Source organism: Primulina tabacum, chromosome 1 (genome assembly GCF_025594145.1).
Source record: "Primulina tabacum isolate GXHZ01 chromosome 1, ASM2559414v2, whole genome shotgun sequence".
Classification (NCBI taxonomy): domain Eukaryota; kingdom Viridiplantae; phylum Streptophyta; class Magnoliopsida; order Lamiales; family Gesneriaceae; genus Primulina; species Primulina tabacum.
In genome coordinates, this window is record NC_134550.1 from 1,432,129 (window position 1) to 1,458,013 (window position 25,885).

Sequence of the window (25,885 nt, forward strand, 5' to 3'; positions counted from 1 at the left end):
CGCTATTCATTAATTATTTGGAAATGAAAAAAAAAAAAAAGTTGTGTGTAATTTTAAAAATTTATATGGTGGATAATAGAATTAGCAAGTGGTCCATTTGTTGATCCAGAAACCTACCAAAACTTCCTCCTGTTTCAACATTTATTGTCAATTAACCCATGTTAGCTGACAGAATACAAAAAGTTAAATGATATGTATATAAATGCAAAAATGTAAATCAACATTTTCTTGAAATAAAAATAAATAAAGAAGAAGAGGATTAGGAATTTCAATTCCATTTTCTTGAAAATCAATTTTTAAATCTTAAAAAAATTAAATCTTTTTGGTAATCTGCAATTTCACACACACACACACACATAATTAATTTGTTGTTTTTTTCTCTTGGATTTGTGTGATTCGTGAGAATGCTAAAAACATACATACGGATGAGATTTAATACTGACACATTCCACAGCCTTTTGTTGACCAAATTACGTATTATAATTAATTAATTAATACCAATTTTTCTTTTTTATTTATTATATAATTAAATTAGATTGAAGCAAATCTGACCACCCATCACTTCAACGACTTTGAATGATGTTCAAAGATAATGTCAAATGAAAGTATCCTACATTGAAAAGTATCTATTTTCTGTAGAACAACAGTCAACCCTACATTGAAGTAAGATTGATTCACCATGAAAATTACCTAGATGATCAAGCATTCATTTGTTCTGGCTGGAAAACTCAATAATACAAATTTAAAATATTTCAGTTATCCTTTACTGAATTCTGATACAATGTTTTGTTGGTGAATCTTTATAATAATTTTTCGTTTTACATGATTTATATTGGGGAAAGTATTTTTTTCATTAACTTGTTCAATTTTGGGTTTTGTTCAACTAAATTTTCAAAATTTGGTGTCAAATTGGTAACATGACATCGAAAAATGCTGATGTAGCATCGAAAATTACCGACTTGTCAATGTCTCATAAACAATTGGACCAAAATAACTGAAAATTAAAAATTAATACATCAAAATTAAACTTTAAAAACTTAATGAAGCTCAAAATTTGAAAACCAAAACAATCACGGTAGCAAATATTTAGATAATAAATATTTACCGAGTTCCACGGCTTAAACCTTTTTTTATTCATTTAGCAAATATTTGATATATCCAATGATTTCCACTAACTAAATACATATTCCTCCCACGATATTTTTTTTTTTTTGGTTTTAGGCAATTTGATAATTCTTGTTTTTTTAATAAATGAAACTGAGTAATAACTGTAAAGACTGTTAAGCCCTTGAAGAGGATTTTGGTCCCCCTGTCTCCTTGCAATGACATTCCCGCGCAAAACCATACCATATATAATTTGGTCGATAAACATATGAATCTATCAGAATGTCCGAAACATACGCATTGCCTTCCATTTCAAGAAAGGACAATCCTTCCAACAATAAACCCTAAAACCAATCGTTCGTTTCCCAAAAAATTTCATCAAGTTTTCCGTCCAAATTTTCTGATTATCAAGGGCTCGCTGCAAGGTTTCTTGATCGATCTGCACTTTTGTGGGTTTTGTTAAAAGGTTTAATTTTTATGGTGAAATGATCCTCCCATAATATATTTGGCTAGAAGGAACAGACCAAACTAGAAAGGTGGATATGGAATCTTGATTCGCATGTTTCTTGATTCAGGTAATGTCAATTGATTCTGATGCGTGGATCGATCATGCCACGAAGATGGTAACAGCAGCACTCTTGATTGAAATTGGAAATAATCAATCATGGCAGAATATGGCTCATATCCTGAAAACCAAGAATAAGTGTCTTAACCATCAAGAAAGCATAATTCAGCCGACATTATAATGAATATGAATTTGCAACTTGATTATCAAGAATCTCCATTAATAGGCATTCTTTTTATGACAATGTGTTCTGGATCCTGAATGGGTTTTAATTCGATTTCTATATAACTTTTCCCTTTGAATCTCTTGCTGAGCCATTATCTTGTCATTTTTTGTTTCGCATGAATGTAGTATGTAGCTTCTTTCATGGTATATTCTATGTTTATTGGTTTCTCTAAACACACGTTCCCAATTAAACAAACTGACTGAAAAATATCAGATTTTTTGTTTGAATTTGGAGTCTCCGTTCCTTTTTCTGCAACAGATTTATGTTTAAGCTCGTGTATGTCAACAGAACGCCTCGTTTCGTGGTATTACTAAAAATCGAATGTTACTTCACTATGCATGCAGTGTTACTATGGAATCTGAGCATGTCCAAGTAAACAATGACCGTGGTAAGAAAGACATTGAGATTAAGCATGATGAAGGAAAGCCAGTTGTAGGAAAGAATAATGAGGTTTCCTCTCCGTGTTCTCCTTCTCGTTCTTCTTCTTCGTCATCATCTTCTTCTAGATCATCAATAGAGTTCGATACCGGTGAAAAGGTCAGTCTTGATAACATATCAACAAAATCTAAATCAGATGGGAACTTGTCGTCTTCGCCAGAATTCATTTCTTCACCAGATACTAGTACTCATAGTAAGTCTCAGACTAGCCCGTTAGGTTCTTGGCAAATGAAGTCTCCTCCAACCCAAACCATGGGGCAACCAGCGAATTATGATCCCAATCGCATTCCATCCCATATTTTTTCGACAAAACCTACAACTACCACAGACTGGAGTGTTGCCTCGAATGAGTCGTTATTCAGTATTCATATGGGGAACAACAGTTTCTCCAGAGATAATGCCATTCTTTTTGGTAAATCCGGAGAACTTCCGCCTTGGGTTGAAGAATGGAACAACAATTCATCTTCCATTCTTCATTACGCTTCTGAACCAAAACCTAGTGAGTTTAGCAGCAGCCTTCCCCCAGTTATGGAAGTACCAGCACATGAAGAGAATGATGTAAAATCTGCTAAGGTCCCCAAAGTACTCGAAAAAGAAGACTCTGATAAGGTTCCAAAGGTTCCCGCTGGTGGAAATGTTAAAAATCACGCGAAGGAGACAATAACTCCAGTTGAAGAAGCTCGTCATTCAGCTGCGGCCACCTCTGCGAGCCTGCCTCGCCTTTCTGATGAGAGTGGAAACAGCGGCAGCTCTTTTGCATTTCCTGTGTAAGGCTATTGCATTTTCTTGAATGATCTTTCTTTTTCTTTGCTGATAAAAGGAGAATCTTTAGCTTACCTTTCCGCATCAGATTTTCAAGAAAATGAACTGGATGTCAAACCAATCTATTTTCTTTTAATGTCTCAGATTTGCGAGTGAGAGTGGGAAATCGAGGTCGTTGAAGGTTATAACAGAGAAACAAGAGAAAATTCAGACGCAGTCGCATGGTCCAAACGCAACGACCCCGAAAGCATCAGAAACAAGATGGTTTTCTTGCGTCTTTTGTTGGCCTCGGTGCTGTTAAGTTTATCTTTCAATGAATTCACCGTACTGAAAACAAAGGAGCAGCTTACGAAGAATACTTTTTTCCACTGTAATGTAAAAGACAGATTTCAAGTCTTGAACCTGATTATCTATCTTTTCTTAAATAATTCATGACACAGTACAGAACTAGAACTCCGCCGGAGCAAACCAGACTACTTGGAAAACACTCTTTGACAACTGTCAAAGGGAGTGGTGATCCAAAATAACCTCATATGTAATTCTAGAATTAAATTGTCTAACTAAAAACCAAAAAAGAAGAAAAGTCATGATCAATAGAAAATAACAAAATAACTATAATCATAGTAAAAGACAAACATAAAACATACCAAAAGACAACGAAAAATGAAAAAAAAAGAAAGAAAAGAAAATTCAAAGTTAATTATCCGAAAAAACAAAAAAACGATATAACAGTAAAAATAATAGGTGTAAGTAGATTGACTCATAAGTTTTCATTAAAATAAGATTCATATAAGGAAAAACATTTGTTTATTAGTGTCATCTCGAAAATGTCTGACTCGAAATATGACTTTCAAATTAAGTTTTGAATTAGTGGATACTGCCAAAAGAAGCGGCGATGTCAAGATTGAACCTTGATATGTAACTCTGGAATAAAATCGTCTAACCAAAAACAAAGGAAAAAAGAAATTCAAAGTTAAATAGACAAGTAGTAAAATAACCACAATGATATCAAAAAACAAATATAAACATATCAAAAGACAAATATAAGACGTGATGACAATTTAATAAACAAACAATAAAAGCCTACACTTTTATAACGATAAGATAAGATAACTCGAGCGTTTAAAATAAGTCACCAATCACCATAACTTTTAACGATTATCCTAAGAGAAACAATTACCATCACTCCTAATTTTTCATACAAGATAGCATTCAAGAAATGATTCTAGTAAGGGGCAGCAGTACTGTATTTCAATAAATATTAACTATTATGTCTTTTCACTCCCTTTGAGAGGAACATCAAGAATTTGGTGGAAAATCTTGTTGTACGAGGATTATCTTCAAATATTATAAACTGTGAGTGGAATGAAGTTACATTAGAAAGGAGATCAAAACACTACCTGCACGAAGACTTCACAATGACATTCAAGTTTCTGATGTTTTCATTTGTTTCTTCAGAAACTAAGTTGACGTCCAACACAATGTCAAGATTGTATCCTAAATTTATAAAACTAGAGTTTAAAGAAAAACCCTTTGTGTTAATGGTGTTGAAACAACAAAAGATGAATAAAAAAAGGTCCAATTACAAGAGAGGAGAAGGGTTAACAACAATGTGCTTCAACGGGTGTTCCACATTGCCGCCGCCGCCGCCGCCGCCGCCATGCTTGACGAACTCAGCTGGTGAGAGAAACATACCATGGCAAACGCAGACAATTCTAACATCCTCTCCCTTCTTGTATCTGTACAAGAATCCGTCTACTTTTGTACCATTTGGTCCATACGCCTTTGTGGAAACAAAGGGCATATCTTGCATTACATTCTGATGCGATATGTTTGGTCCTTTTGCTTCCCTTACAGCAGCTTCAATGGTAGCTTTTTGTTCATTCGGTTCTAGCACAGATTTACTGCAAGAAGAGCTCTTCATCTCAGCTAGTTGTTTTGCTCCTGTCAAATATAAGAGAAAAATGAATGGGCTTTGGCTTTCGTTGTGCAACTCCGCCTCTTCTAATAAAACTTGGTGCATAATTTCCATACATACTATGCCTAGGCAAAACATTTAAGCAGTAGCTCGTATCCACATTTCTGGCAGTTTAAGACAACTTAGATAGTAGCTTTTAGATCAACATAGTTAACCGGTTTTAAGGTGCCCGATAATCTGTTCTCAAGTGCCATTATAATGGATCAATTACAGAGATCCGCCACTCGATTAACAAGGGAAAAACTCTAGATTTGATAAGTAGAAACGTCCTGTCATAAATTGTGTGTTCAATGAGGGAATAAATCCAGATTTACCATTACGCAATCTCGCCTAAAAAATGAGCCATATATATTCATTGGAAAGAGCAACAAAATGAGCCAAATACATTTCCTGCTAATGTGATATTATAATGCCAAAACCACATGCTTGTTTATGTTGCAAAGGAGTGCGCAACTAGATGAGAGAATTGATACAAAAAGATAAATTCTCAATATCCATCCCAAACCAATGCTACATTTGATGCCACCAAGATAGTTAAAACGGCAATCTCATAAAGCCGAATATACATACACATAGTAAACCAGACAAATGCGTGGAGAAACTAAATAAGACAACAGATGCAAAACACAGTTCAACAAGCACAAAAAAAATCAGATCACATATAAAAGATGTTTATTTCTTTATCAAGTTGTTTTCCCAAATAGCCTAAGATGAAGAAGTTAAGGTGAGAAAGGAAAGAAAGTATACCCTCTGTGGTTTGACTCTGACCATCGGAAATTCCAGAGGAACCACTCCTTTGTGATCCCATTGATCCTTGCGATGTTTGCTTCACATTTTCGACCAAATTAAGATTCCCATCACCAATAATTCGAACATTATCTTTCACGGTGGCAACATCATTCGATCCATTGCCATTATTACCATTTTCAGTAGAAATCTCTGTATCTTTCAACATCCTCACATTCTTCAACTTCTCCATTCTCTTCTTTCTAGCCTCCATGCTCCTCGTCGAATCCAACACCTTCCGGAGGCGCCACTCCTCCGCCTGGATGGGGAGGGAGCATGTCCTCGCCAGCGGCGCGTAGGCCTCAAGCGCCGCCCCACGCTCTTTGTGGCGGCTCCCATTATCAGCGACGCCGACTGCGAAAACCAAATTTGATGTAGAGGAAGCGCGCCTCAGCTTCTTCCTCTCCGGGTCGACTCCGAATCTGCCGTTCATCGAAAGCCCCAAACTCAGCTCTATTTCCCCATCTTCTTCCTCTTCCAGCTTCACATTCTCATCCGAAAAACGATTACGGCTCATGAATTCGTTCTTTAACACATCATTCGAATACCCATCCATGTTTTCTCCGTTCCCTTCAGCTCCTTTCAATTACTCGTACAAAACAAGCGTAAAGTCACCAAATTTCTCGGAACCCAAGCGAAAAAAAATCAATCTTGGAAGTAAAACTCAAACGGGTGCTCTCCTTTCCCTCGGAAAAGCACGGAAAAAAACCCAAGAAACAAGAAAACTCTGCTAACTTCAAAAGACTTTCTATCTTCCTATGAACATATCAATCACCAGACGAGGAAAATCCGTCAAATCCGCATCTTTTCCGGGTTATTCAGACACGGGAAACAGCAGGCGAAATGGATAAAAAGCCATGGAATAGGAGTAAAAAATTGTTTGTGAAAAATACCAAAACAGAGATGAACAGGAGTTGAAAAGGAGGGGGTGCGGATGAAAAATGGTAGTGTGAAATTGACACGTGATGAATGGAAAAAGGTTGGGTTCGTCCACGTGGTTGAGACAACCAGTTTTCGAGGATGACTTGTAAACAACTGTCTCCACTTGCATTAAATGGCCTTTTTAAGTTTACACTTACTAAAATATTATTTTTTAAAAAAAAATTTTGTTATTGTAATTTTACATACAAAATTTGAAGATTATATGAAATTCGAGTCAAACAATCGCTTTGAAATCTAAAAATTGAAATTATTCATCTGAATTACGTCCATCCATATTATATTCCAAGACAATAAATTCTGTAAATTTTTAATAGGAAATTTTTTTATTGCGGACGATTTATTCTTTATTTCAGCAACAGATGCGATGTCGTGACTGCGTTAAATCTCGAAACATCGCATAAAGATGCCATTTCCTCGGCGGTTACATTTTAGGATAAACGTCGTTGTCACGTTTTACATACCGCGATAATCGCGCGTACTTTCAATGGCATTACTGTAATTGTACGGCTCGATTAGGGTTGTTTTGTAATGCAAATTTGCTCGACCCAAAGTTTGAATCACACTTTATTTATTTTCGTGTAATTCTAAAACATTATAACAAATAAAAAATATTATTAGGTATATAAGGAGAACCCGAAACTGAATTAGACTAAAATATCAATTTATCTCTTAATTAAAAGATCATAACAAATATATTTAATTCTAAAGAGTATATCTCTTGTAAGACGATCACACGAATCTTTATCTATGAGACATGTTAACCCTACCGATATTCACAATAAAAAATGATACTCTTAGCATAAAAAAATAATACTTTTTCATAAATGATCCAAATAAGATATATGTCTCACAAAATATGACCCATGAAACCGTCTCACACAAGTTTTTGTCAATTCTAAATTGCTTAAATAGCATAACATATTTTACAATTTTCTCATGATGCTCTCTCAATCCAATATTATCCGTAATCTACTTAAAATTTTCTCATTGTTAAATCGTAAAATTTATTTTTAAAAGTACTTTAGGTGTTTTATATTTTAAAAATATTCTTAACTGGGACAACCTTAAATTGGGTTGTAATAAAATATATCCCCGTCTTTTATATAGTTCCCGTCAATTAGCACGAAAGATAAATTAGATAATTGGTGGGACAGTCAGATCAAGTTGGATGTATTAATTAATCAAGCTTTGTTAATCCCATCTTGACCAACGAACATTGATTAATTCCTAATTGCTCAACTTGCAACACTAATTGCGTCTTCAGTTTTCTAAACTCATACTTTTTGTATCATTATCTGATTTATTTTTTTTAAAAAAAATAATCTGAAATTTGCATTCTGATACCATTAATATATACAATTATTATTTATTATCCATTTTCAATCTTCCTTAGTCAAAATAATTAAAATACATTTTGTTTTACAAAATATTTAGTTTATCGAATAAATGGATCCAAATATAATTTATTTAATAGGTAGATTGAAATCTGGGCACAAACCTAAAATGAAATCAGGGTTAGGCCGCAATTAAATAGAGAGAATATCCGCAAATAAAGGAGATGTGTGGTGGGTCCGGATAAGTCGTTTTTGGACACGTGTCGAGTTCCTGATGGACTGACGTGTAAATCAGAGAACCGAATGATCACGTCACGCGGCGTTCGCACGCATGTGACGTGTCAGATATATCTCCGCACGAACTCTGGAATTTCGAGGTGACTTGGATATTTTCTTTTTTGAACAATATCGGACTAGATATTATGGCTATTCTGAAAATTTAATTATTATCCGGTACTTAATTTTAACAAATTAATATAATGAAAATATAGTATTTATAAATTATAAAGGGACTAGTGAATAGGGATGTTAATGGGTCCGGGTTTTACCCAGACCCATAATGGATTCGTGTGTATGAGGTGGGTTTGGGCATACTAAATGGGTCATGGGCGGCGGGTCTCGGGTCCAATTTTTCAGACCCTTCCGAATATGGGGCGAGTCATGGGTTCTATAATACCCGCTCCATACCCGTCCCATATATGTGGATATAAATATTATAGGGTTTTAATTTTATTAATTTTTATTTTTTTTGTGGCTCACCTCAACCATAACGATCTTAGTTATTCTTATGTCAACTGTTGCATTTGAATCTGTTTTTAGCAATAATGGAAGAATAGTTGGTCCTCTTCTTAGTAGACTTAAATATTGCCTACTTGCTGATTTTATATTGATCTGTTTAAATTATGTTATAACTTATTTTTGGGGATGTCTAGATTTTTTTGGAGAGCTAGTAACTCTTTTTTTTATGTAATTCTTTATGTCGTGAAAATACTTTGTTTGTTATTATTTAGTGTGGTCGAAAACATGAATTAATTTTTCACGATGTTGTATTTAGAGGTTTGTCTATTTCATAATCCAGTCATGTGAGAAGAAATATTACTTTTTTATTTTTAAAAAATTCGGGTCTCACGGGTCTACCCGGCCCCGTTTCGTATTCGAGGTGGGGTGTGGGTCCGAAGAATATTTAACCGGGGTGGGGCGGGTAATGGGTCAAAATTTTTTTAATGTGAAGGGTCTTGGGTTTAGCCAAATCCACCCCATATCCGTTCCATTGACATTTCCAGTGGTGAATACTGAATACTGAACTTTTCGAGTTTTGATATGAAAAAGGAAAAAAATTAGAATTTGAGGAAACTAAACACAGTATAATGTTTTTTCATATTAAAAATAGGATTAACATTGGAACGATATATACACTCCATTTACGTGGCATGAAGGGTGGGTTATTATTTGAGTTAATAAAAGAAAAAAAAATTAAAGACGCATATTATATATTATTTGAGTTGATAAACGTAAAAAAAAATTTAAAGACGCATATTATATATCTATAGATATATATATTTATATATATATATATATATATATTAATAATATATGAACACTCTATATTGACATAATGAGGTTATGAACTTATTGTACATTTTTTGTTTTTTATAAAATATCTTTCATCGTATCAAACTAAAATACGATTTTACTAACAAATATGTTTTCACTCTCTCTTGTCTTTTATCGTTTCAATTTTAAAAATTGATTCTAGCATTTTATTTTAAAAATTTATAAATTTCATTTTTAAATTTTAAAAAACATTTTTGAAAAGATCACATATATTTTATGTGCCACAACTCGTTGATATATATATAAATAACGAGTAGACATGATTTTATTTAAGGTGACCATAAGTTCATATCTAGTCCATACCCGACCCAGTACATTTGGGGTGGGTAATATGGGTCTGAGCTCGGCTACGACTTTACGAGTATTAAATTTAGAATAGAGTATGTTTCTTATGAGACGGTCTCACGAATCTTTATCTGTGAGACGGGTTAATCCTGTCGATATTAAAAAGTAATAAAAAGTAATATTTTTTTATGAATGACTCAAATAAGAGATACGTCTCACACAAGTTTTTGACTTAAATTTAAGATAATTAGACATGATTTTAATTAATTGAATCGGGCTTGATTTTTATAAGTATGAGTCCATAGGGTTTTAGACTATTAGCCCGATTTGCCATTTCTCATCTACTGCCATCGTCTTTTATGAGTCCAATATAGGTTTTCTTTATTAAATGTTAAAATAGTTATTTTCTCACGAATTTATTTTCATCTAATTAATAAACTTTACATCTTATAAAAAACCATAAAGGCATTATGGTTACAGACTTATCACTTAGCTAATATTCATTTTTTTGTTATAATCATTTAATAATATTTGCAGTTAAATTTCGCGATAAAACTTTGTCCAATTTGTTTATTTATTCAAATACATACTGTTGTTAAAAAAAGCCGTTTTTCTTGGAATTGGATGTGAATAAATCGTCAAATCTAATTTATTGTTTCAAATTTTGATAAGTTACTTAGTTATATTATACACGAGCAATTTTATCTTGATTAAGATTAAAATTAAAATTATATAAAAGTATAAGTTTTTAATTTTTGAAATTTAGATTTTTCAAAGCTATTTTACTTGGGGTAGTAGAAAAATGTGTAATGAAATTTAAGTATTTTGAGTGTAATAATTGTCCCTGCTTGGTGGAGCGATCGAACCGTGGTGCTTGAGCTGCTGTGTGGTTTAAAAGATTTGAGTTGCATCATTACCACTAGCTATAGCTTTTGGTTAAGCGGTAAGCAATCGGTCTACAATTAGTATCAGAGACAAGGTCACAGGTTCGATTCGCGTTGATTGCAAGGAGTTCAATTATTGGAAGGGAGATTGTTGTGTGCAATAATTGTTCCTGCTTGGTGGAATGATCGAACCGTGGTGCTTGAGCTGCTATGTGGTTTAAAAGATTTGAGTTGCACTATTACCACCAGCTATATCTTTTGGTAAAGCGGTAAACAATCGGTCTACAATTAGTATCAGAGCTAAGATCACGAGTTCGATTCTCGTTGATTGCAAGGAATGCAATTATTGAGAGGGAGATTGTTGAGTGTAATAATTATCCCCGCTTGGTGGAACGATCGAACCATGATACTTGAGTTGCTGTGCGGTTTAAAAGATTTGAGTTGCACTATTACCACTAGGTATAGTTTTTGATAAAATGGTAAGCACTCGGTCTTACAAAGTAACTATAAAAGTGGTCCAGAAATGCATCGATGAAAACCCCAGAACTTGATGCAAGCCCACGAGTTTGAAATGGACACCTTACGCAGTTGGAATGGATGTGAACCACCGGAGCTCTACTTTATTTATATTATTTTTTTGGGGTGGAGGATGAGTTTTCGTTATAATAAAGTATCAAATTCGAGAATTTATCATAAACTTGTGACCTTAAGTTTACATGAACTACAAGTAATTGACATTGAGCTCTAGTTTAAAATTTTAATTATAACATTTTAAAACCATATATCAATGAATCATGATATTTATGAAATAACTATTTTATATGTGTCATTGTATTTGGCAAAAAGTTGTGATGATGTGCTTGATGTGATATTCATCTATTGGATGTGATGAAACATATCCAAATTATATATCTAATAGATGAATGTCACCTTATTGGTGGACACATAGACTATATATATTAACTGAATCGGGCTTGTTATGTTTTGACTTTTGATTTTGTAAGTTGGATATTCAAAATAACCAATCTTTCATTTATTTTTGTCATCTTTCACCCTAAGATTGTCGCGACAACAATAAATGCGATAGATGTCGCAATTTTGCGTTTTCTCTGCAGTGATTGATATATATTGCCTGCATAGTGTCGTGGGACATTGTTGACAAACCAGCCACTATGTACATATCTCCTATCTATTATTATCCGACACAGTAACATAATCGATACCAATTTACTCGATGCAAGCACCCGATTCCCCTTGCTTCTCTCGCATGTTCAGCCTTTGAGAAGAACATTTAATATAGAATTAAAAGATCTCAGAAAAACCCAAATTAAATATATTATGACTATGATAACTAACTAATTTCAGAGACCTCGATTTGAAATGGAAAATTAATGCAAGCAAGCATCAGCATCGCCTTAACAATCGGTTGTCTTGTTTTGTTAGCTTCTTTAATAAGAGGCAAATATTACAAAGAGTGGATTTAGGTAGTTGTTTGTCTTTTCATTTATACTCACGTCCCAATTTATTAAGTTTTGAAAAACATGCGACAATATTTTGAACGAATTAAATAAAAAAAGAAAAGAAAAGAAAAGAAAAGAAATTTGTCTGTAAACTTTATTTTTCTAATAATTTTTTTCAAGTATGTGTTAAAAAACAAATAAACCCGGATGGATGGAGTATTATTTTTGCCATGCTTTTATAAATTTACATTATATACGTTCCAAAAATGTAATTTTGGCGTCCCTGGCTAAAATTTTAAATTGTAATTTTGAATCCATACGAAATTACCATTGATTTTTTTGGATGCATGCTTCCGAGTGCACGCAGCTAGCACGCCACGATTAGATATAATTTCTACAAAACCTTGGCCTGCATGCGATCACCTGCCCATAAAATTACAATAAAAAGCTAGTTTGATGCTTTAATTTTATATCCGCCAATAAATATTTTTCGTTTATTTCAATTGTCATTTCCAGTCCGAGTGATCATTCTTTCAAGATTATATTTTTATTATTATTATTATATCTCAATCACGTAGGTACATGTTAAATAGTATTTAGTATTTATTTTTGTTAATGTTAGTTTTAGTTTTAAGGAATTTTAATTATGTATTTTGCAAGCATGTCTTCATTATATTGTTAAATTTCGATTTTATTCTATTATGTTTGAATTTTTTATTATTTTTTGGACTTGACGATATCATTAATATTTGATGTAACACTGATGATTGCATGTCATGTCAACACTAATGAGAAAAATTATTAAAATTGTCAAAAATTGAAAAATACAAAATTTAAATAGAAATTTGACAACATATAACCAAAATCACAATTTCTTATTATTTTGTATGGAAAAAAAATTCGAGATTAATTAAGGTATAGGAACATAGGTTATTATAAGGATACAAAATTAAGCTGGAACATCTAAAATTTAAGAAGTAACTGGAAACAAATGTGAGGATTGTGAAGTGAGGATACTAATTGAGTCATGTGAGGTGGGTATGTGTATTAATTTAAAAAGACAAATATGTATAGGATCTGCTGACCATTTATTTATTAGTAGTAATTATGGAATTGGGGCCTGGCCTCTTATGAAATAAAAATATATAGTAATAATGCAAATAATATATAGTAATTAAATACACTCCAAATAAATTAAGGGCAAGAATATGGTTGGCAATTTTAATCAACTGAGTAATTGAAATGTTATAATATTTAAAATGCCATATAAATACAAATTTTATACGTGTAATTTGAATATTTTCCGACTTGTAGTTGGGCTAGTTATTAAGAGCTAAATGAATAGCTTTAACTACGTGGGAGTATTGAATTTCTTGTACATATTAATTAGCAAGAGACATTAATTATGTCAAAATTAAGAAATCAATGGACTTGTTCAACAATTTTGGCATTTGAAGATTTCGATATTTTATTGTATTATCGAGGGAAAGATTGGTTTGGCCAATCTTTAATCTTTGAAATTTAGCTGAAAAATATTTCATTTAATATATTTTTTAAAATTATTTTTCTAGCTTTTGGGCAAATTTTAATTTTTTGAAAAAACCGTCCAAAAACCATATATGTTAATTTAGTTTAGAGAATAAATTTTTTTAGAAAAATATATAAAGCAAAAATGATTTTATTTACTTGTAGGTACATTAAATTCAGCTCATAATGAGGCGTGACGGCATAAATTTAGGAGCTGTTTTTAAACACTGGTAAATTTTTATCAGCAATTTTAAAACCACTCCTTTTGGTGGCGCATGCTCCTATATTTTATAAGAGCGAGTTGTATAACTGGTGGAGCTACAATTGAATGCATAAGTAGGAAATTATAACATCGAATTTATCAATCCATGCCAAAATATATGTTTACTTTTTGATGCATTCTTAAGAAAATATTCAAAGAGTAGCATCGAACTTATGCGTACGAGCCTATTTTTTTAACATTGCAGTGCATCCATCTGCCAAGCCATGTGTTAGAAAATTTAGCCACTTCAATTCCTTTTGTAGATATCGATGAGGAAACTTTACCCATTAAATTAAATTTATCGGTAACGACTAATACCGGGGTTTATTTTGACCAACACATTTAATTCGTAGCTCATGTAAAGAGTACGCGTGGCCGCCTCTGCACCATTCTTTTATTCTTTCCAATGGAGAATGGTCTGGCTCAGGCCGATCGAGCATCTTCTTTGCTCCAAGCACAGAACTTGGTTATATATAAATAAATACATAGTTGCAAATATGCTTAGTACGAAAAATCAATTATCCTATCTGAAGATAGCTTGCTATGGCAAGTACGTTTCCTGGCAGATTTCTTAATCAAGAAATGTTTACTGAATTAGGAGCTCCATAATTCCATTTTTTCGGTATGTATAAGAGTTAAATTTCACATCATTTGCAGTTCAACATATGTTACGTATTCATAGATTTCATGGAAAAAGATTCTGTTATTCAATATTGATATGATATATTTTAAACCTTTTTTCATGCTCGATATTAATATGCATGACAGTTAGTTTTGGAGCTGGTATTGGGAAGTTTTCTGCAGGATGGGTTCAAGATTTCGAAAGTTTCATCGATTTCATTAGCAAGTAAATTCATTTCCTTGAGTTCCACAATTATCAGATGAGAGACGTAATGGAAAAAGAAGAAGATTATAACACAATTCAGGAGATCAGCAGCACAAATACTACTACCTCTATGGCCTCATCGAATTCAACATCATCGTCGTCATGGTCTAGCTTTAAGGATCCCCGGCTCGTACGGGTTTCTCGAGCGTTTGGTGGCAAAGATAGACACAGCAAAGTATTTACTGTGAGAGGTTTGCGGGACAGGCGAGTGCGGTTGTCAATTCCGACAGCGATACAATTGTATGATCTTCAGGACAGGTTATCGCTAAACCAACCAAGCAAGGTGGTGGACTGGCTGCTTAATGTTGCAAAACATGAGATTGATGAATTGCCACCACTCCGGTTCCCCGATGGAAGATTTACACAAAATCTTCACCACAATCCAGATTTTCTTGAATTTGGGGGCTCTCGATCTAACAAAGAAGGCTTAAAGATCGTAGGCAGCGCGGTAAATTGGGATGATCCGATGAAATATTCTAAGTCAGATGTTTTCTGGGGGAAATCTAAGGATGTTCCAGGTGGGAAAAGTGACCATAGAGATGGGAATTGGCCAAGAAATCAAGAGGAAAGGCAATTCAACTTCGAAAAGCAGGGTGCATTTGTTGTTTCTGCTGCAAACAACCTTATTTCTAGGCCAAATCCCTCTTCATTACCAATATTTCTCGATAATACTACATCTAATAATCAAGTTTTCAGATGGGATCCTTCCAATTTAATTCTATCTCAACCGTCGGATCAAGCACGGGAAGATTTGCACAATTTCAGCCTGATGCCAATGGCAGGTTCTCATCAAATTCTGGTGTATCAATCTGCAACGAGTACACATGAATCTCGTTTCCCTTCTTCAAATTCAGAATTCGATCCGAAACAACTGAATGTTCAGGCTTCACAGTTATCGGTTTCTCAAATCACTTCAACTGTTGATGACTCCCATGCTGCTCAACCGGTAAGGCCATCTCATTCCAGTGTAACTGCAAATCTTCTCCCTTCACAAAACAACGGGGAACATTCTTAGTTACGATAGCCAGTGCTCTATTGGTGAAGCCTTTTTTATTATTAAAAATAAAGATTCGATTCGAATTCATCGTTCTGGGAGAGGCACTTCGAACCATTCGATGCGTTTATACTTCTTTTATACTGGATGAATTTATAAATTTGTTCGTTGCTGAAAATATAATTGTAATGAGTTGCAGTACTGACCTTCACATAGAATTATATGGTTGACAAATGACAGAATTTCCTGTTGTGATTATATATTCTAAGATACTTGAATTTCAAGCCTGTAAGCTTTTTTTACTGACTCCCGCTGTGTATTGTTGAATGTTTGATTCATGGTGTTGATACAATATTTCAAACTTACGTATCCCCAACATTTTCTCATTCCATGAATCCGGGACTTTCTCAATAGAAACAAAAAACCCTAAATAACCTTCACATATATATCCGTTTAGGCCTGCTTATATTCATTTTCTTAATCATATAATTGCAGGAGTAGAAGAAAACAATGAAAAAGGGTTTTTAGTTTCTTGGGCGGATAAGATAGGCGTGGAAATGTCAATTTTTACGCAAGATCCAAGGAAGTAATTAACACGCAGAAAAAAATGAGCCTAATCTTGAAGGTCCCGTGGCATGAAAGAAAACTGGAAAAGATAACGTGTGGTCCAAATTAAGAAAAAGGAGAAAGGTGAAAAAGACTGGTGAAGGGTACAAAGTTAATTAGGGTTTGGTTTATTCACTTGGTGTATGTGAATGTGTGTAAACACACACACATACATATACACACACACATTATGCGTACACATGCATGGGATATATATGGGACCATATGCAAAGGTCTCGTAGAAGGGTCCCCATGGCTGCTACTGTTGGGTGTCGGGGTGTCTCTGTCGTTATATTCAGTCGGCGAAATAAGCCAATTTACTCTAGGGTTGACTGAATTTCCCGCATTGTTTTTCCATCCTATTGCTTCAAATTCTTTGAGAATAATTACTTTCCACAAAGAGCTTTTGAATAACGATTTATACGCATATTTTTTTAGAGATACAAAGATTTTGGAATTCAAACTATGCATACTAAAGAGCCATCCTCAAGGATATATATTTGGCTGGATTTGGCCAAATTGCCCACACATATATAACTGCTCATCACAAAATGTGAATACAATTGTTTGTTTCTTTCCGGTTACTGTCCTTTGTGTCGAAAAATTTAGGCTTTTTTCTACATCTTTTAATTTTTGAAAATTTAATTTTTTTTCCAAAAGTGTTTATGTGACTTTGCACACGGCAGCGTCATGCTAGCATCACATCAGTGTTAATTATGTGGGAATCGATGAAAATCTCAAACAAAAAATCAGGATAACACACCAAAACTCAAATTTGATAAAACACTAGTTTTAACCCATGCGATGCACATGATGATATTATTAAAAATTAATTATTATAAAAAATAATATATATTTAAATTGTAATAAAAAATATAATTATAAAAAAATAAAAATAAAAAACTATTTTTTCGGTAATTTTGAAAAACTTTCTTAAATATAATGTATGTCGATTAATTGTATTAGCATAAGGCAATGTTATGGTTCTTAACGTGTTTAATGGATTAATGTCGACCACCAACCTAAATACATATTTAATTCTTTAATTTCCGAGAAACTATATATATTATTATTTTTTAACATGTGATAAATAAATATTTTTAAATCAAATTTAATAAATCTAATGAGAAATTTTTTTTTTCAAAATTTAGTAACTTCGTCTAAATCCTCATTCACAAACAATTTTGTGACATTGTACGTTTTTGACACATTTGAAGGATAACAACAATTGCTTCATCAATATCTTTATCCAAATAAGTTGTGATTTTATCCACAAAAAAAATTCATAATGTATACAACAACCTATTATTCATAAATAAAAATGAAATATGTGATTATAAGTAAATTATATATAAAGTAGAAAAGTTATTTTATTAATATTTACTATATGTATTCCAAAACAATGCCAATAAGTTTTATAAGTTGTCCCTCTAATAATTTGTGTACTTCCTTTAAAATTGGTTTAATAATTTTTATTACGGGACATTTTATACTACCTTGTATTCGTGAACTTTTTAATATAGAAGAAAATTATAACATTAGCAAATGCGTAATAATTAAAAGTTTGTGCAAATAGGATAATAATATTTTTTTCTTCTCGATCATAAAAGACAGATTTCAAACTTAGTGTCTTATTGTTCTCATTGTTTCCATATGTAGGTAGTTTATAATAGCGAACAAATCTAAGTTTAAACGTACATTGCAACTTTGAAGGATTCAACTCACAAATGATGCTGAAAAGAGGAGTAATTTCAGAATTCAGTTTTGGAGCATATAAATTTAGTGAAATAAATAGAATAAAATTGGTTTTCAATATAATATGCAACAATGTATTATTTATAATTTAAAATTCAAATAATGCATCCCAAGAGAAAAAAATTATACCGCGTGTAATGCCCGAGATTTATTTGCTGTTAAATTGCGATTATTGGTTTATGATTTGATATGATTATGAAGGGCCAACCGAGACACGATTTGAGGTAACGTGTGATATAGAATGTGCGAGGACAATACACCTCGCGCATATGCGCGACCAGTAGGCGCGCATATGCGCGAGATGGGCAGAGGGCCTCGCGCATATGCGCGGAGGGTGGGCGCGCATATGCGCGAGCTGTGCGAGAAACAAAGAACAATTCCAGAGAACCTCGCGCATATGCGCGGAGATGAGGAGCGCATATGCGCGAGCTGCCGAGGAGAAATGTGTCGAGACCAGTGGGTCTCGCGCATATGCGCCGAGGAGGGTCGCGCATATGCGCGAGACGTGCTGCATAAACATGAAGCCACCCGTACTTTGCCATGCAATATATACATATATTAGTCCATTTTACTCCTCAGAACTCCGAAAGAACGAGAAAGCTTCAGGGAATTGTTATAGAAAATCCTTACGCCTTTTATTTTAGAAATTTGAAGTTTGTGAAAGATCCGCCCGTCAGAATTTCAATCCGACTTCAGTACTGTGTTTCTGTCGACGAGAGCTTCAACTGGACGTAAGTTTTATTACGTTTTGATATGATTTGAAATTATGATATTGCCAAAATCGGATATGATTCATATATGATGTCCTTGACATGTTATACATCGTAGAATCGAAGTCAAATCGAGAAACAGATTGATTATGGAATTGTTATGATTTTTCAGAGTATATCGATTGATATCGGACAGATTTGGATTATTGATTGATTACAGATTGTATGAAATATTGGCTATAGATTGTAATTATTATCTGCTGATGTTGTATTGACCGGGATATCGGGATTGCTCCGTTATGCCGTTGGTTTTGAGTTAAATCCAGATTGATCATAATGATATTGGTTTGAGCAGTATATTGATATGTTATTATTGATATTGTCATTGCCAGATTGAGTGTTGAGAGACTTTGAATTTCCAGACGGGAGCGACGTCAGAACTGCAATAAAAGAAAGGTATAAGTCAATGTGGTACCGGGAGAACGACTCAAGTATGATATACTTGAGTTTCCCTAAATCACATACTTATTGTTATTGTGTGCATTGATTTGAATTGATATGCTTGTTCTATTGATTTATAGAAGGCATGTATTAGACGAGTATTAGACGAGTGATCTTGTGACATAGGTGTCAGATAGTGATGGGAATCGTCACTGGCACATTGCACATTGTCACAGGATAGTGATTTGGCGAAAGTGCCATAGTCTGTGACAGATAGGTCAAGACACCGGATGTTTGGTTATATCGATGATGAATAGAATTGGAGTTTCTTCTATTACTGATATTCGATATGGAATGCCAACGTCTGAAAACCGGGATCCCTAGACTAGGATTGAGTCTAGTCTGAGACGTGGAGTCACGAGTCTGATCGACGATTTTATATTGGTTATGTTTCATATTTTGATACATGTTATTTTTATCTGTTACATGCTTTTACATTGTTTATATGATTGCATGTTTCGTTGATTTATACTGGGATGTATTTCTCACCGGAGTTATCCGGCTGTTGTCGTGTTTGTATGTGTGCATGACAACAGGTGGGACAGGATCAGAGTCAAGGAGATGAAGAGAGATTTTGAATAGAGTGGAGACTACGGACTTGGATACTAGATAGGGTTTGAACACTTGATATGTAGTTGTTAAACCTTAGTTTTAAATGACTGTATATGGTACAAGACTTGTACTTTGTTTCGATGTATATATTCGAATGAATTCCATTACGTTCTGCACTTGATACTTGTATAAAAAAAAAAATTAGACCCTGTTTATTATAATTGATTTAATTATTCCCCAGAAGATTAAGAAATGAATTAGCGTCCGGGTCCCCACACCGCGGGTGCTTTTGATAAAATTATATCATGCATTAACTCTTTCAAATTATGAAAATCTCGAATTGCATGCATTGTGTGTCAAACATTTCTGATTATTGATGATAATAAATATGTTTATTGAGGATAATTTAATGTATATTTGAAACTCTTTTGAATATATCTGTTTTAATTTTCTTGGACTATCTTATTTGAATTTTAATAAAATTCTGTTTATATATATGTTACTAAAATCATAAAGAAACAAACGTATATGACCATAATTATAGTTTACTTAATAATGAATACATCATAGTCTTGGATGTAGAGAGAAAACATTAACGAAAAATTATAACTATGTTTGGACAAATATTTATAAATCGTTTTTATAAAAGTGTTTTTTACAAAATATTTATAAAATGTTTTAAAATTTGTTTTAAGAACAAATGTATTTGGACAACTATTTTATAAAAAAACGTTTTTTTAACAGTTAAACAATAATATGTTTTGATTTCCATCATAGTTTTTTTATTTCTAAAAACATATAGAACACGTTTTTAAAAATATTTTTCAAAAATTTTTTACAAAAAAACTATTCAAACATGTGCTTTAAATTTTTTTGCAGTTACAAAAAATTTCATTAAAACATTTTTAAAATTCTTGACCAAACAAAACCTAAATTCTCCTAAAATGTGAAACATGGCTTATACAATCTTGTATTGTTCACACGGTGGACATTTGACTTTTCAATCCTGCGATCTTTAGAATAAATACATATTCTCGTGCTTTCAATAATTGACTATATGGGAAGAAAATGAATTTATATTTGTAGACACAGTCGTGGATATATTTGAGCTGGTTCATGAGCTTTTATGGACGATATAAAAATATCTTATGCGTGTTTGAAATTATCAACTTCAAGTTATTGAATATGTTTAAATTTTTTCAATGTGAATTCGAGCTAAATTATTTCATTTGATAGCTCGTGACTAACCAGTGAGATATCATATTTATTAAAATAATATGATTTTATATTATAATAAATATATTTTGAGTATTTAATTTCGAAAAACTCATAAACATATTTCAATATTTTGAGCTGAGTCTCACATCGAACTCAAGCCAAAACTATAGAAAAAATTTCGAAATTTGGAACCAGTCCATTCCGTTTTACAAGGTCGTATTATTATTAATTAAATATATTTAACCTAAGGGATATATAATGAAGATTTTAAGTTTGTAAAATGAGTAAAGGGTCACTTGAAATTCAAGTTGGTCCAAGTTCTGACGTCATTCATTATTCAAAATGACTTGTGCATACGGAGTATGGACCACACGTGGTAGTTGCTATGAAAATAATGGACCCTTAGGCCCAGTTACGACATGAAATAACAAGCCCAACAAATAGAAGGAAGTGGATCGAAGGATTGCTTCAATATTATGATCGACATTTTGAACCATAAAAAAAGAAAAGAAAAAGGGCCAACACTTGCAGGAAAAAATGAGGAAGACTCGGGAGTCGTGCATAGTTCATATTTCATTCTGAAATACAATTCAAAATGGTGACCACCATCTTGATTATCGTGTTCAACTACTGCGGTTCGGTGGAGAACGTCGGCGGCACACGCCCGATATTTGCTTCCTGGCTACAAATCAAGGGCAAGTCTACCATCTAAAGTCCCTGCACTCCATGTAAAGGTTTTCAAAAGTACAAGGAGGCTGGCCCTTTCACCCTGCTAAGCAACTTCAGTGCTTCACTAACTGCTGATGCTCTTGGCTTGACTTCTATTATTAAAGAATTCTATATAATCGTACAAGAAAATTAACCACTGCATATAATTTTTACTCCTACAAGTATTCAGTCAGGGGATACTTATGTTTTCCTAAATGGTATTGATATAATCACAGTACCTTTAGGCCATTCTTATTTGTATGTTGATGGAGATATTGGAGCCCAAGTGCTCGTACGTAAGTCTTAACATATCTATGTAGATAATAGCACCGCGTTTGAAATGGTTCGTCGACTGGTTCTGTTTCATCGGGCGATGATATTACTGATATTTTTGGGATGTGGAGAACTGTTCCTGGAGTAAAAGCAAACCAGATCAACAATATTACGTCGACAATACCAGTGGATGTGGGATTTAGGTACTTGATCAGGCTTTATTTCTCAAATTTAGGGCTCAAGTTCCTGCAAGAGATTGGTTCTGTGAATTTCGATGCCCTGATTAACTGGGTGACTGCTGACAGTGCTCTAGAATTGGACAGAGAACGAGATACCAATAATATCGAGGTGTACAAGGACTACATAGCGATGTTGAATGGGCATAAATAAGGAGTTAAACACGATATTTTGGTTACTTTGCAGACGTACAGTGAATTCATAGATGAATATGGTCCTTTCACAGGATTTGAGATACTCAAGCTGAGCAACCATGACAATAGTCTTGCTTGTCCAAATCCTTGGCATCCTGCTCGGGATTTACAATTCGGTAGTTTCCAAATTTTACACTCAGCTCTTGGTCACAGAAATTCCTTTGTAACTATTTCAATAATTATAATTTCTTCGGTCAGCACCATCATCACAAGCTTCGAGAAATTTGGGAGGCTAGCTTTACGGAGGAGGAAAACGAACCATCATGTTCATGTCGTCATTTTTCACTAACCGAGATGCAATTAGTCACCGAAAATTTTAGTCATCGTCTTTATCATTGGTAATGGTGGATTTGGTAAAGTCTATAAAGGCCTCGTTGATCATGGGAAAGAAATAGCCATAAAGCTTCTAAAGCCATCATAAAGCGAAGGGGCGCACGAGTTTGTCGCGGGGATTGAAACACTTTCTGAGCTGCGGCATATTAATATAGTCTCTTTGATTGGTTACTGCAAGGAGAAGTTGGAAATGATCCAATTTCTATATCTAAACAGTTTTGGAATCACTCCCCTTCTGTTGTTGTAAGATCGGTTTATTCATGTTCTTTTCGTTTAGTAGCATTCCAGAAGCCACTCATTTTCCGTACAATCTTATGACATCGACGATCACTCCCGCCCTCTTTGGCCCCGGGCCTCATATGTGACACCTGAGTTTTCAGATTTCGGCTTGGTAAAACATGAAAACTTAAGCAACTTACAAAGTCATACAAGTACAGCAGCAAAGGGCACGTTTGGGTACCTCGACCCAACTTATTTTAGCACGGGTAAACTAACTAGAAAAAGCGACACATATGCCTTTGGTGTGGTTTTGTTGGAAGTATTGTCTGGGAGACCAGTTATTGATCTAAGGGTTTCTGAGGCTGAGCATAATCTGCGTATGTGGGCTCGAGACAAAATTAGAGAGGGAGAAGTTGAACTGATTGTGGATTCGAATCTGAAACAAGAAATTTCACCAAATAGCCTGGAAGCCTTTGTAGAGATTGTTGAGCCGATTCTTGGATAGTGAACCAAAGAAAAGGCCAACAATGGCTCAAGTTGTGGCACAACTTGAGTTTTCCCCTGAGCAGCAAGGTACTGTCGAATCATCGGTGCCAAAGGAGATAACAATTGATGCTTCATGTTTCATACAACTTGAGTTTTCCCCCGAGTAGCAAGATACTGTCGAATCATTACAAGTTGTTGATTTAGTAATATGAGATTACTAAATAATTAATGATTTTTAAAGAATGAAATATGACATATGTTGGTCATATGAAGTCCAAATGATTTGAAATTTGGATATAACGTAGAAAACTCAAAGATATAGAAGTTTCATGTTTTGAGTTTTGATGAATTCCACCAAATTGATGAGATTTACGAGAATCAGAGGCAGAAACGAGAGAGAATAAAAAATACAGCTTCAAAGATTTCTTTTCGATCTTGCGGCTTATCGGTTTATTCAATCGACGAACCGACTTCAGTTCTGGGATCGTTGACACGAGATCTTCGATTTGAGGTATAAATTTTATAGTTTTGGTGATGTTTGAAATTCGTCGATTTTTTGAATAAATCCGATAAATTGTTAAATCATACTCAAATTAAAGATTGTTGAATAGTGTATGATTTTAACGAAGTAGAGATGATTATAGTGATGTTGTTTTGAATTATTCATAATCTGTTATAATTAGGAATTTTTAATCGTTGAATTGAAATTGGTGAGTTGTTTGTCAGCTGTTATTAATTCTGATTATATATTCGGAGTCTACGAAGTATAGGCTATACGTTGATATAAAGTTTTCCCAATTTGACGGATGTTGTAAAATAGCCTATTATTTGATGCTAAATTAATTAAGGTGTATTTGATGGTAGTATTGTGAATTAAATACACCAGAATATTAAATTGTTGAGCGATAATAATTTATAATCAAGTTTTATATTTTGTTCAATTAATTGTTGTTGGGCTATTTGATGTTATATATTGAGGCTGTTATAACTGTGTTGATACGGTGACAATGATCTGATAATTATTGTTGAATTATTTAGATACATTCAAGCATCAGGATCAAAGAAGTAGCCAGATTTGATATATATACTCGATTATCAGGTACGTGTTGACGTACGAGCATATGTTGTTATTGTTTAGTATTGATGAATACTATTGTGTTGAACGATGGTAAATCACTGGATATGGGTGATTTGATATTATATATGTTGTTGTTTATTATTGTCGATGTTGTTGGCTGTCGTTGTTGGGAGACGTCACGTTGATGTTGTTCGTTCAACGATATTGCTGTCGCCGGAGTTGGGGTGCGACGTATCGTTGATGTTATTCGTTCGACGATATTGCTATCGCCGGTGTTGGGGTGCGACGTATCGTCGATGTTGTTGTTCGTTCGACGATATTGCTGTCGCCGGAGTTGGGGTGCGACGTATTGTCGATGTTATTGTTGCAGTGTGATGTTGTTGAGGTTGTTGATGGTTGATTGTCCAGAAACGACAAAAGGGGTATTTCTGTTATCATTTCAGTTATATCTTATGTTGTTGTTAATATAACTGTTATGTATTACGATGATGATTGTTGTATATGCTCATCCTTTGGGGGCTGTTTCTGTTGGACAGGTTACAGGACTATGCCATGAGACAGGATAGTGGTGAAGTACTACGTGTGTCTAATCAAACAGTCATGTAGTTGATAGTAGATAGAAACAATATAGCTTATTGTCTTATTTGAGTTGTTGTGTATGTATTTATTATACTGTTTCTGCTACACTGACGTAGATAGTGTGGTGATGGCATTATTTTGTCTTATATGCATTATATTATTACGTCGTCGAAAAGAAAATTTTTATGAATATGACGTCACATGTTGTATGATTACGTGGCAAGGTTTGGGGTGCCACAATAACAATTGATGCTTCATGTACTGATGAAACTAATTTATATGCTGGTGAGCAAGCAACATGGATCGACGAGCGTATTCCTACATCTCCACCAAAAGAACAAACTAACAACCAAATTGATTATGATGACCTTTCATATTAAAGAAAGGAA

The 25,885-nt window shown here is 33.8% G+C and overlaps 3 protein-coding genes across 4 annotated transcripts; 2 read left to right on the plus strand and 1 right to left on the minus strand.

Moving 5' to 3' along the window:
- The first annotated feature begins 1,452 nt into the window (after positions 1–1,452).
- On the plus strand, positions 1,453–3,498 carry LOC142548965 (uncharacterized). The gene is made up of 3 exons (XM_075657688.1): positions 1,453–1,679; positions 2,240–3,100; positions 3,240–3,498. Exons 2-3 carry the CDS (start codon positions 2,247–2,249, stop codon positions 3,394–3,396), a joined length of 1,011 nt encoding a protein of 336 aa, XP_075513803.1. The 5' UTR covers positions 1,453–1,679; positions 2,240–2,246; the 3' UTR covers positions 3,397–3,498.
- A 917-nt stretch (positions 3,499–4,415) lies between these two features.
- Positions 4,416–6,853, minus strand: LOC142549036 (ninja-family protein AFP3-like). The gene is made up of 2 exons (XM_075657807.1): positions 5,821–6,853; positions 4,416–5,039 (listed from the first exon to the last, which is right to left on the minus strand). Exons 1-2 carry the CDS (start codon positions 6,413–6,415, stop codon positions 4,678–4,680), a joined length of 957 nt encoding a protein of 318 aa, XP_075513922.1. The 5' UTR covers positions 6,416–6,853; the 3' UTR covers positions 4,416–4,677.
- Positions 6,854–14,539: 7,686 nt separating this feature from the next.
- LOC142549108 (transcription factor TCP5-like) lies at positions 14,540–16,484 on the plus strand. 2 transcript variants are annotated; one of them, XM_075657981.1, is made up of 2 exons: positions 14,540–14,801; positions 14,940–16,484. In XM_075657981.1, the coding sequence occupies exon 2, from the start codon at positions 15,049–15,051 to the stop codon at positions 16,066–16,068; it is 1,020 nt and encodes a 339-aa protein (XP_075514096.1). In that variant the 5' UTR covers positions 14,540–14,801; positions 14,940–15,048; the 3' UTR covers positions 16,069–16,484. The 2 variants fall into 2 exon arrangements, with proteins under 2 accessions (XP_075514096.1, XP_075514026.1); XM_075657911.1 differs by having other exon boundaries at positions 14,540–14,789; positions 14,936–16,484.
- The last annotated feature ends 9,401 nt before the right edge of the window (positions 16,485–25,885 follow it).

Coding starts and splice junctions, on each gene's coding strand:
- LOC142548965 (XM_075657688.1), top strand. CDS start 2,247: ATGGAATCTGAGCATGTCCAAGTAAACAATGACCGTGGTAAGAAAGAC. Junction 3,101..3,239: donor AGCTCTTTTGCATTTCCTGT/GTAAGGCTATTG, acceptor TTAATGTCTCAG/ATTTGCGAGTGAGAGTGGGA.
- LOC142549036 (XM_075657807.1), bottom strand. CDS start 6,415: ATGGATGGGTATTCGAATGATGTGTTAAAGAACGAATTCATGAGCCGT. Junction 5,040..5,820: donor TCAGAGTCAAACCACAGAGG/GTATACTTTCTT, acceptor TATATTTGACAG/GAGCAAAACAACTAGCTGAG.
- LOC142549108 (XM_075657981.1), top strand. CDS start 15,049: ATGAGAGACGTAATGGAAAAAGAAGAAGATTATAACACAATTCAGGAG.